Source organism: Myotis nattereri, assembly GCF_964212035.1.
Source record: "Myotis nattereri genome assembly, chromosome: 3".
NCBI lineage: Eukaryota > Metazoa > Chordata > Mammalia > Chiroptera > Vespertilionidae > Myotis > Myotis nattereri.
This window is the reverse complement of record NC_138077.1, coordinates 18,925,905-18,938,600: the sequence shown is the minus strand read 5'-3', so window position 1 is coordinate 18,938,600 and position 12,696 is coordinate 18,925,905. Positions and strand designations below refer to the sequence as shown.

The 12,696-nt window shown below is 42.6% G+C and overlaps 1 protein-coding gene across 1 annotated transcript; it reads right to left on the bottom strand.

The window, feature by feature from the left end:
- Nucleotides 1–1,483: 1,483 nt before the first annotated feature.
- Nucleotides 1,484–8,097, bottom strand: P2RY1 (purinergic receptor P2Y1). Its single transcript, XM_081088550.1, has 2 exons — nucleotides 6,108–8,097; nucleotides 1,484–3,792 (listed from the first exon to the last, which is right to left on the bottom strand). The coding sequence occupies exon 1, from the start codon at nucleotides 7,266–7,268 to the stop codon at nucleotides 6,147–6,149; it is 1,122 nt and encodes a 373-aa protein (XP_080944676.1). The 5' UTR covers nucleotides 7,269–8,097; the 3' UTR covers nucleotides 1,484–3,792; nucleotides 6,108–6,146.
- Between the last annotated feature and the right edge of the window lie 4,599 nt (nucleotides 8,098–12,696).

Sequence of the window (12,696 nt, the reverse complement as noted above, 5' to 3'; positions counted from 1 at the left end):
CAAGTCAACAGACTATTGACATTAACATGGATTTCTAGTGGCATCTGTTTTGTCTTTAATGCCCCCTCCCATCAGACTTCTAAACCATAACAAATCTACTTTGAATGTAGGACAAGCTTTTTGCACCGGGAAATGGAAACTCATCATATATGGGAGCAAAATTCTAAACCTCCTACAAAGAGAGTATAAACTTACCAGTCCGTTAAAGTACAAGAGAGAATTTAAAGGCATTATATTTACTTGTGGAGAAAGAAGGTTCTCTGACTCCAGTCCCAAAATTACTTTGAAAATAAAAAGGTGCTCAAAGATTTATGGTAAAATCTTCTTAACCCAGAAAGATAATTATCTGTATAATTTCTATGTGTGCACTAAATAAATGCACACACACACACACACACACACACACACACCTCCTAAAGCTCATGCTAATCAGTGAGGATTCCCAAGTGGCATGTAACACATGCTTAATAAACAAAAGTTGAATGAAAGAGTTGTATTGTTATCACCACTTAACAGATGAGGGAATGAAGGCTGAAAGGCTCAACTATTGCTTAAGCAAGTACAATTAGTAATGGCCCAGGATGGGGTATCTGTCTTTAAACTAAGCATTGTTTTACTATCATCTCTCCAAGGTGAGGCTCAAAACTCAATCAGCTTCTTTGTTGTTATCTCTCAAAGTGAGCTGAGAGCCAGGACTGACAACCACTGTGTTAGATCCTGAAACTTTGGTTCTTCCTTGTAATTTATAAAATCACTGTTTTTACGACTGGGAAAACATTCTAACTGACTGAAGTTTTCAAAAATAAAGTCTGAATGACAACACAGACCAAAACAATCTCTCCATTTGCCATGGATAAATGGTGGTGGACAGAGACTTGGCTTGGGTGGTGAACACACAGTACAGTGTACAGATGATGTATTGTATAATTGTGCTCCTGAAACCTGCATAATTTTCCTTAACCAGTGTCACCCACTGCGCACTTGCCTTCTAACACTAAGGAAAGAAACGGTAATGCCTTAAGCGTGCTTTCATCCCATAAACACATTTTCCTTGCACAGCAGATGTGTATTTTTTAATAAGCTTAAGAGAAGCAGGCAATGTAGACTAATAAACAGACACCACAAAGGGTTCTTAGTAAGATTACCCCCAAAGGTTACAAACTAGAGAAAAGATTACGGCTCATATTTGAAATACAGAACACTAGTATGGGAAATATTTATTAAGGTTGCATTTCGTATTTTCCTCAAAGATTAGGTCACATTCCTATGAATAATCTCAAATAATGGTAATCTTGCCAATTATCTTGTACCAGGATTCGTTCTTTAACACTTTACTATATTACAGTCCAGGCTACACCTTAAGAAAATCCTGCATTAATTCTATACATCCTATAGGATTTGCCAGGTGGTATAATAGTACATGTCAAGATGTGGGGAAACTTGTGAGTATTAACACTATAATAACATAGAAGCCATCAGACCACATTTCATAGTTTTATTGAAACTTTTCAGCTTTAATTGTCTATGGTAGGTACAATGATATCGAAGCTCTGCTGTTATTATCAATAGCAGAAGCAAAGTTGGCTGCCATGCCTTAGACACACACACACACACACACACACACACACAATATTGTTCATTCCTGCATGCGAACGTATAGGAAATGTACATTCCTTTTATTAGAAACACAATTGTGCACAATTAGGTTTGGAATTTGTTAAGCTACCATTGATTTAGATAAACCTGAGAAAGCTCAAAAAGTCAAGTAACACTGTTTCCATACTGCTCATTCAATATCACTATTAATCACAAGGAAACCCAGTTCAATTATCTATATTAAGTCACAGATAATATAAAAATAAACATTTTTGCAAAAGCACAGACTACAATTCAAATTCACAAATTTTGATATGTCACGTATATCCCCCTTCATATTAATTTTTAATGACGTGTATAATACAATGTACAACAGAATAAAAATGTAACAGAATTCAGCAGTCAAATATAATACGGTTATCACTATTAACACCTGGAATTAAAGTTATCAAGTGAACAAATGAAACAGATTAAAATTAATAGCAGTGTTAAACTTGCTGGTAGTGTGTTACTTAGAAACCCCATCTCAAAGAAATTAAGATTCTACTATTTCACCTTAAACAGGAACACAGCACAAAAATTTAAGCAGAACTAAGTACAGTAACTGATTACACCAGCTGTCTCCTCTCCCCATCTCCCTAAAGGTTTTCTCTAAATTCTAATGTTGCTTCGATAGTGCCCAACCCACCAGACTTCTACGTGAATCTACTTTGAAGTTAGGACAAGCATTGCATTGGGAAATAGAAGCTCTGATCATATTTGAGGGTACAATTCTAAATGTCCTGAAAAGACAATATCAACTTTCCTATAATTTTATATACAGACCCAGATGTTTTCTATTTGCTATTGATCTAATAATAGTTTGACACCAAATCGTGTCTGTATAGAAAGAACCCTAAATAAAAAGTTAAATGTGCAAAAGGGTAGCTAGAGAAAATCGATTCTATCACAAAACATATTTCCCTATTTTAAATTAAAAAAAATCTGAAGACAAAAATTTCAAGATACTAATATTTGAAAAGCATCATAATATACAATAATTCATTTTATGTATGTATCATTTATTATGCAAATATACCAGTGCGACATTAATATTATACATTGTAATAAATATAATTTACACCAGTATGTGGAATCTTTCAAGAAAGTCTTTCAATCTGTACAACTGAAGAACTGTAAGCTTCATTAATAAATACTATGGTAGCTACAATTTGACCAGCAAAGTTAAAGCTTCAATAGATCTCTTACTAGTTATACATCTTTCTTGTCACCAGTCCAATTCCAGCCGCTCTAAGCACTGATACCTTTTGTATCCAAAGGCAGGGTAGTGTACTGCCAGAGTAGGTGAGCAAACTTACAGGACATAGGTCCACATCACAATTTGAACTTCTTAAGAATTTTTAGCCAAGACCTGGAATTGAAGAATTCTGTAAAGTACAGTAGCAGATTTCATACATCGCTGTCTGTCTGTAGTTGTAATGTTTCCACATCCCCCAAAACCCCAACAGATAGCTGTTATCCAACCTTTTTATTCCAAAGAATGGTCTTGAAAGGGTCAAGAGTTCCATTGCTGGCCGAGTGACAATGTCATGGTTATAACTCTGAATTCTACACTCATGCTCTAATCTCTTCCTGGTTTGTCTTTTTTATCATTTCAATGCAAACTTGTTCATGTTCTCAGAGTCAAAGATATAAGTTGTGTGCCATAAGACACCTTGAACTTGGCAATAAAATAGTCTTGTGTTGTGAAATTTACTTAACTGATAAATCCCATAATTTTAGCAATTCTTTCATCAAAATGCCAACAGACTTCTGCCTTTATTAAAATACTTACTAATGTCAACATAGGTCACGAATCAGATTTTAAGATCACTGCTTCATCTTGACCCTCATTTCGCCATTAGCACACACAGACTCTTCCCAGAGACCTCTTTTTGCCTGGAAGGAGTCAGTGAGATCATTCTTGTTACGATTTGACATGCATTCACATGCCACCATTGTCTACTGCGGGATGTACGAAGCTAAAGAAGAAACACTCTGAAAAAAAAAAAGAAAAAAAGAAACATGCCACGAAGTAAAAGGGCATTTCTAGTCACTGTCCACCTCCTCCATGGACTCACGCTCCGCAATAAAGTTCTCCGGAAGCTGAAACAATGTGCTTAACACATACTGTAAATCAGCTGGGCATCCTGAGACCTAAAAGGAAGAAAACTAAAGTAAATGATGAGGAAATACTACAGAAATGTGTGCCAGGAGCCTTTGAGTTTAAAGATGGTACAGGCTTTGAAATTTCCATTTTGTTCCATTTTGTGAGATTAACCTTGTCTCACTGAACATGAGGTGTGAAAGGGACAGTACAGTAATAACATATTTTAGACTTCCTTTTTGAGGGTTCCAGACAATGCTGTAGGACCCTAACCAAGTAAGAATCCAGCTAACCTTCTCTTTCCTCAAAATGAGGAGGTGCAGGTAAGAGATCTAAAAAGTTTCTTCTACAAGAATTCTGTGCATCAACACTGAACATGCAAAAAAAGAGCCACTTTTTAGGAAGCTAAATACAGCATTTCTTCAGTGGTCTTAGTGACCTGAGACTGGATAAACTGAAGTAACTTTTTTTAAATATATTTTTTGTGATAAACTGAAGTAACTTTTAAGAAGAAACTGAAGGTCTCATAAATTTGCAACCCACCCAGGCATTGCACAAACTGAAAGCAATCCCCGGCTTACCTGTCACTATGCCCCACAGGTTCTTGCCTTAAGACACAAACCCAATTATTTACTTATACAGTGATTTCAAACAAGTTATTCCACCATGAGCTGCAGACTCTGCTGTTGGCTTTATTGGGGCTAGTTTTCACAATTAAACATTCCGTTGACACTGGATTTATTTGTTTGGAGGTATAAATTGTGTTACCGCACCCCATTATTCTACATTATATAAAACGTTAAGGTTTTTAAGGGCTAGAAATGCAGCAAATCAATATTCATTGAAAACTGCTATTAAAATTATTGAAGTATTTTACAGATTTCTCATTAATGCTTGGCAGAGAAAAAATGTAAAACAGTGGTATTCTCTTACAAACTATTAGTAGTATGATTAGTCATTTCTACAACTTACTTTTCACTGCTGTGGTACCTTAGGTACTTACATTTCATTCTCCTTACTTCCTTTTCTCATATATTTCAAGGTTTTTTTTCCCTTTAAATAGGAGGATATAAGATCTAGTGAAGGATTGTAGCTTCTCATTCTATCAACACAACCCACATGAATTCCACCTTCTTTTCATATTGCATTTAATGTTTCCCAACATTTCAAAGAAGCAAAAAAGAACCTTTAAACCATGATTTTAATTAAAAGTCTTAATCTAAAAATGTCTCCTCCCCATTCCCTGCTGCCTCATACATTTGAGAACATGCTTATAGGCTATGCACTGTGATCGACTGTCAACCACTGTCCCTCTGATAATACCACCCTCAACTTGCTAACAGTTATTCAGCTTTGCTCTGTAATCTAACTGTGATTTTTCAAAATTGTTTTTACAGATGTGAGGGAGCATTTGTACTGGAACATAAACAAACTCCTGAGGCATTGCACAGCAGTGATGCAAGTCCGTGTCTTTATCACAGGAAGCCTAACAGAGTTCATGGTGTTTACAAGGAAAATACAAGCACTTTGATTATTTTGAATGCATTTCCCCCATAAGATAATACAGAGCCTCCTCCACAAAAATGCATACACACTTTGAAGGCAGTGTTTATTAAAATACACTTCATTTTCAAAATGTAATAGAATGTATAGCTCTCAGGTGTTAAAGTGTGTATGCATTTTTTTGGGGTCATCCTGTATATGCAGGCTTCCATCATCAAACACTTAGCACCCAACATATAGAAAGCAGTTTTCTGAAAAAACAAACAAACAAACAAACAACAACTGGGAAATGACTTTTTAGGCTTTTAAATTCATTGGCTTTACTTTTCCATTCAAGTCCCTAAGAAACTTAGCTACCACCTTGCTGATAGGACTGAAAATGACACCCAGCTGAGACCTCTGCTCATTTGCTATTGAATGAATCACATTTAGTGTTTTGCTATATACCAGGCTGACTTTAAGAATATGGAGCTTCAACTTGTTGCCACCATGGATTATTAAAAACATTAAAGACTGGATGCATCACCAACTCAAGGTTTAGGTGATCCGTTTTCCTGGAGAAATTATTAATGGCAAAATAGCTCCAGGACTCAAGTGCACTTTAAACAGAAAAGCCTGTACATGCTAAAGGCAGAAGAGCTGGTAAATGTTTAACGGGGGGCAGTATCTTTTTATTATGCATACTTCTGGTGAGAAAGAAGGGAGGCCTTGAAAGCAAACCCAAACAAGCTTACGTGTGAGCGTGGACATTTCCAGTTCTTTATTTTTAAACTCACTACTTTCTGGGTTTGATTTTTTCTTCTCTAAACTTTTAGAAACTTAAAGGCAGGGACAGAGCACGTGGCTCGAGCAAGCATCCTACCAGGTTGCAATAGTGGGTGTTGGGGGAATCCTTGCGTCTTCACAAGCTTGTATCTCCATTCTGCTTGAACTCGGATAAAATATTGAGGGTCATGTCTTCACTCTTGGACTGCAAATTTGCCTCGCTTCTTCGGGAAGCTTTCCTGGTCGCCCGGGAGAGCCTCCTCCTGAAAGTGTCCCCCGCCAAGAAATAGAGAATAGGGTCCACGCAACTGTTGAGACTGGCGAGACCTCTCGTCACCTGGTAAGTGGCGTACACCCTGTCATTGAAAGCACACATTTCTGGGGTCTGGAAATCCAGCCGGGCCCGCAGATTCATCGTTTTCATGACGTGGAAAGGGATGTAAGACACACCAAACACCGTCAGCACGATAATCACCAGGTAAATGGATTTCCTCCTCAGAGGCGAGTTGTCCAGGTCTTTGTAAATCAAAGCTCTCACGATTAAGCTGTAACAGCCCAGAATCAGCACCAGGGGGATACAGAACATGGCCACGGTGGTGCACATGCTGTAGATGAAGTAACTTCGCAGGTACTCGTCGGCGGTGGTGTCGTAGCAGGTGATGGTCTTGTTTTTCCGGACCCCGGTGCCCGAGTAGAAGAGGATGGGGGAGATGCCCAGGACCACGATGAGCCACACGAGCATGCTGATGTACACGGCGTTCTTCTTCTTGAGCCTGCCCAGCGACTTGAGCGGGTACACCACGCCGCTGTAGCGGTGCGCGCTGATGCAGGTGAGGAACAGGATGCTGCCGTACAGGTTCACGTGGAAGATGAACCTCTGCAGCTTGCACATGGCATCCCCGAAGATCCAGTCGGTCTTGTTAAAGTAGTAGAAGATGAGCGCGGGCAGGGTGAGCACGTACAGGAAGTCGGCCACGGCCAAGTTGAACATGTACACGGAGATGCCGCTCCACGGCTTCATGTGGAAGACGAACATCCAGATGGCCACGCTGTTGCCCAGGAAGCCGATGATGAACACCAAGATGTACACGGTCGGCAGGTAGTAGAACTGGAAGCCCGTCTTGGTCAGCAAACATCGGAACGAGGCGGCGACCGCGGGGGTGGAGGCGATGGTGCTGTTCTCCCAGGGGGAGCCCGGGCCGGCCAGCAAGGCAGCGTCCGTCCCGTTGGGGACCGCCGACCACAGCACCTCGGCCATTCTCTCGTCCCGGACTTAGGCGGAGGCTCCGAGGGGCGCAAGGCGGCGAGAGGGCGGCGGCGGCGGCGGCGGCGGCGAGGGGCGCAGCGCGCATCGGAAAAGCGGGCGGGCGGAAGGGAGCGGGCACCGGGGATCCCCGCGGGAGCGGGCGCGCGGGGGTTCGCCCACGCCGGCTCCGGCCCCGCGTCCGCCGCGGGCCATGAAATCCGCCAGAGGCTGGGACCGAACCGGGCTGGCGGGCGGGCGGGCCAACAACTTCCCGGTCCGGCTGGCAGCGCCGAGGTTACACAACAGGGCGCGCGGGGCACGGCCGCCGACAACTTTCCGATCGCGCTGCCCCGAGGGGCCGCTGGTCTCCGCCGGGGGCTCGGGGGGCCCCAGCCGAACTCACGGGGTCGCGCTCCGGCGTGGGGAGGGCGTTCCCCAGCCTCCTTCCCCGCAAGATCAACTTCGTTTGGGCATCGTCCTCCTCCCCACCTTGCAAGCCGGCCGCTCGGCTCGGGGGCCCGCGCCGCTCCCGCGTGGCTGCAGACCCGTGCGCTTCTGGATCGCGGCCGTTCGCGTCGGCACTGCTCCCGGACCCTCTCGAGGCCCGGCCAGGTCCCGAGTGCAGGGGGCTGGCGGGAGCGCCGGCTCCCCGCGAGGGTGGGCGGAGTCTAGGCTCCCGGGCGCTCCGCCGGAGGCGAGGGGCGTGCCTGCCCGGAGCCCGCCCGGCTACCCTCCCGCGATCTGCAGCGCTTTCGCCGCCAGTCCGAGGTGTCTTCTAGGAGCCGGGGGTCCGCCGTGGCCCGGGCGCTCCGCCGCTGCCCCGCCGCTGCCACCGGACTCGGCCGCGGGGACGAGGGCGCGCCCGGTCGGGGCTGGCTGCTGGGGAGCGATTGGCCCGCGAGCGCTCCCTGCGCTCTTCCGCCAGCTATCTCGGCGAAGTGAAGTTGCTGACACACAGGAAACCCTTCTGACCGCTCCGAGCCTCCCGCCTGCAGCCCGAGGGCCCACCCGGTCCAGGCAAAAGTCGGCCTCCAGGGCCGCCAAGAACCAAGCCAGGTGCTGGCAGGTTCCGGGCAGCCAGCAGTCCCCGCTGGGAACGCCCTGGCTTTGCCGGTGCTTCTGCACCGAGACCAGATTCCTCGCGCATGCAGGAACCTGCTACTCCAAGAGAGCCCAGGCTTTTAAAGGAGGGAGGGGGGGGGGAGGGGAGGAGAAGGTGGGGAAGGGGGGAGGGGGGAGTCTCTTTCTGCCCTTCCAGTCTGCTTTTTCCTTATTTCAATCTTGATTTTATTAGTTCATCAAATTTTAATACACCGGCGTCATTGGGAACATCAACGTGAGAATTTCTAAAAGGGACTAGTCAAATTATTGGTTTATGCTTCATGCGGCTTCAGCACAATTTAACTTGATACCTATCGCCTACCACAGCCCAAGCTCCCCAAATTCTCCAGTCCAGTACATTTCATTAATGATCAGAGGCTGCACTACAAATAATTCAAAATATATTGTTTGGGAAGTAAGCTGAATGTTAAATGCAGCTCTATGTAGGAGAGATGTCAAGGACACTCAAAACTCCAAAGTGATGCAGGGGTGGGCAAACTTTTTGACTCGAGGGCCACAATGGGTTCTTAAACTGGACCGGAGGGCCGGAACAAAAGCATGGATGGAGTGTTTGTGTGAACTAATATAAATTCAAAGTAAACATCATTACATAAAAGGGTACGGTCTTTTTTTTTTTTTAGTTTTATTCATTTCAAACGGGCCGGATCTGGCCTGCAGGCCGTAGTTTGCCCACGACTGGATTAAGGTATGGTTTGGGGTTTTATTACCAATCTTATGTCTTTAGGTTGCAAGGATTAGTCACAAGCATCTCCAGTAAGTACCTTAGGCATATAGGTTGGGACTTTCTTAAATACTACCTTTATTGAAAAACTTGTTTTCATGGCATGAATGCATCAAAAATTTAGCCAATACATTTCAAAATTGTATTTAAGTTTAATTGGAAAATAAATGAATTGTTAGCTATTCGAGGAAATATTTCAAAGGACCCCAATGGGAATATTATCTAGCACTTCTCGACATTAACTAATTAGTGGAATATTTTATGTGAAATATTTACAAAGGCTTTTCTCTTAGATGAAAATAAAATCCGAAAAGAAAGTATCTGTAAAATATATACCATAAAGATTGCTTTCTGGTCCTAGATGTTACATGATAATTTCTCTTTAAAAATGCTCAAAGGCCCTAACCGGCTTGGCTCAGTGGATAGAGCGTCAGCCTGCAGACTCAAGGGTCCCAGGTTCGATTTCAGTCAAGGGGATGTACCTTGGTTGCGGGCACATCCCCAGTAGGGGGTGTGCAAGAGGCAGCTGATCGATGTTTCTCTCTCATCGATGTTTCTAACTCTGTATCCCTCTCCCTTCCTCTCTGTAAAAAATCAATAAAATATATTTTAAAAAAATGCTCAAAGGAAAACCACCAGCCCCTGGCTTTGATACCACAAAGGAAAATTCCGGACAAGACCCAGGTGGTCCTTTAGAGGAACCCATATAGAAAGGACCGCATCCAAACACGTGACGTTGGGAGCACAATGGTATTTTGAATTGTGGTCAGTAGAACAGCATGAAAATAAATGATAAATCTAGAGTGAATGACTTAAGGGCCTGAATGCTGTTGTTTTGAAAACAAGTCTTAATCGAGTTCAATGCTACTGGCCTCAAGTTTCTCATCTATAACATAAGAGAGTTGGATTTGATTATCTTTTTATTTTTCATCCCAGTCTCCAAATGAAGTGATTCTATAATTCTGATCCCTAACATTTTCATATTGTTTGATTGGGATGGTACTGACTGGGATGGTATTCCATTAAGAGAGAGAAGGAAGCAAGGAAACCCATTAAGAAGAGTTCCATTGGTACTTAGTAGGTCTGAACTCCTCTCTGCTTTGCATTTTCCATTTGTAACATAAGCAATATGTAACCTCACTCAGAACTCTTTTCCAAATGCATTAACTCATAATGCGAGTGTTTTGAAATGTACACTTAGTGCAAATACCATTAAGTACACTCAGAAAACTTGACACTTCATTAGGAATTTGGAGGAGACAGTTGTCCTGAGAGTACCACGGCCTTCTTTTTAATGATATTAAAGAGGTAAATTTTGGTGTGTCTCAGTTGGTTGAGCACTGTCCCATGCACCAAGAGGTCAGGGGTTCGATTCCTAGTCAAGGCACTTGGGAATCCATCCCCAGTAGGGGGCCTGCAAGAGGCAGCTGATGTATGTTTCTATATCACTCTCCCTCTGCCTTCCTCTCTCTCTAAATTCAATATAAGCATATATATTTTTTAAAAAGTAAATTTTGTAAACACTGTTTTACATTCAGCATATTTAACTACATATTTATGTTTGTTATATTTTAAATCAAAATTGTGCCTTATGGAAATAATTTACATGTATTCACTTATCGTTTGTTGATAACTTTTCATTTGTAAAACACTGTAAATTTAATGAAAGAAAAAAATTAAGCTCCATCTAAGACCCAATAACATGTTGGTAATTATTGATATTTGAATACCAATTATAAATGCCTTAAAGGTATGAAAAGAACATGGGGTATAAATTTAAGCAACTTTCCTAAAACTCTTTGTATGCATTTGTTTTGTATTTGATCAATGATGTAAATGTCTGACTTCCAGTTCTCCAATTTAGTTGGAAATGTGAAGAACATATATAGCTAACCATAATAATAACACATAACTTTTTTTTTATTGCTTAAAGTATTACAAAGGGTATTACATATGTGTGTCCTTTTTTTCCCCCCCGCCCTTGACAATCCCCTGGCCTCCCCTACCCCCCAGTGTCTTATGTCCATTGGTTATGTTTATATGCATGCATACAAGTCCTTCGGTTGATCTCACATAACTTCTTATATACTTAGCACTGTGCACATCATACCAGGATTATCATCTTTAATCCTTAAAAATATCCTATGGTGATAATTGACAATTGTATTCCTATTTTATAAGTGGTGAAACTAAGGCACAGAGAGATTAAGGAACATATCCATAGTCAAACAGTAAAACTGGGATTTAAGCCTAAGCCATCCACCCCCCAAAGCCCACACATTTAACCACTATTCTCTGATGTAATACACACAAGTGCAGCGCACTGATAGGGAAATCAACTTTTAGTGACCACTACAGTTGAGCATAAAAAGGGTTATTCCCGGAAGACCTGAAAGGTCCTGATGGTCAAAGAGTCTTTCAGATGCTTCCCAAATGTTCTACCTCTCTACTTACGCTGTTAAAAATAGCCAACAATTTATATATGATCTGAGAAGGACACATAATCATGGGGAAGTCAGATCTGCTTAGCCTCAGACTCATAAACAAAAATGCTGCCCTTCTTGTGTTTACAAAGATTCTCATAACCGCTGTTAGGAAATCACTCCTTTCTCCTTCCACTAAGTCACAGAAAATCCAGCAGCCATTGAGAATCAATGCAAAGAAAATTCTAATCAAGGCCACAAGCATAAGAAGAAAAAGAAAACTTCAGATAAACTTAAAATATAAAGTCTCTCAACTTTAAAGTTGAGACTGGGAAATATGCGATTAAGTAAACATCCTATCATGAATGCTAACCCTGATTTGGGTGGCAGTGTGAAAGAGAGAGTGCCAATGGGCAGGACACCTAGTATGATTGTGCAGAGAGGCACTGAGACCCCGACTTAGGAGTTAAGAACATCCTTGGAGAGGTCCCTCCAAGTATAATAAATAAGATGTGGTAGCTTCTGAGATAAACCTTAGGAAAGTGAGACTCTTTTATTACCCCCAAAAGAAAATAGGAGAAACAAATGGAAGAAAGGGTTTAAGGAACTCACAGCCAGGGTCCCCCAGTGAAGTAGGAGAAGGCCAAGGTGGAAGGGAAGTGGACGAGGCGCATACGGAGGAAGAATGAAAGGATTGTCCTGTGCTGTGAAGGGCCCAGCTGCTCCTATAAATTATGCACTTGTCATGGATCCAATAAGTAGACTTCCTGAAATTTATTTCATTAAGAATCACAGCAGGGTGGAGGACACAGAATAGGAGACAGCTGGGTTACTCCAAGGTTGAAATGAGGAGAGGAGCCCAAGAGAGCAGGAAGGCCCTGGGAAAGAGAGAGAAGGGGAGAGGGAAAGTGGGAGGTGGAGGCAGGGAGGAAAGCGCAAGAAGGGGAAGGAGGAGAAAGCAAGGTACATGCTCATAAACAGGTAGTGAGATCTTTGGAAAGCTTACTAAGCATTGCTTTTCCATGATTTAGCTTTAAATCTGGGTGGCTGTCAGGGGAGGGATATGGGAGGTGGTGAGATGATACAGGCTACATGTTCCTATGGTCAGAGTAATGTCCCTATTGAGTATTGGCTCCTTGGCCCATAACACTGGGCCAGGTTTTCCATCTGCGCC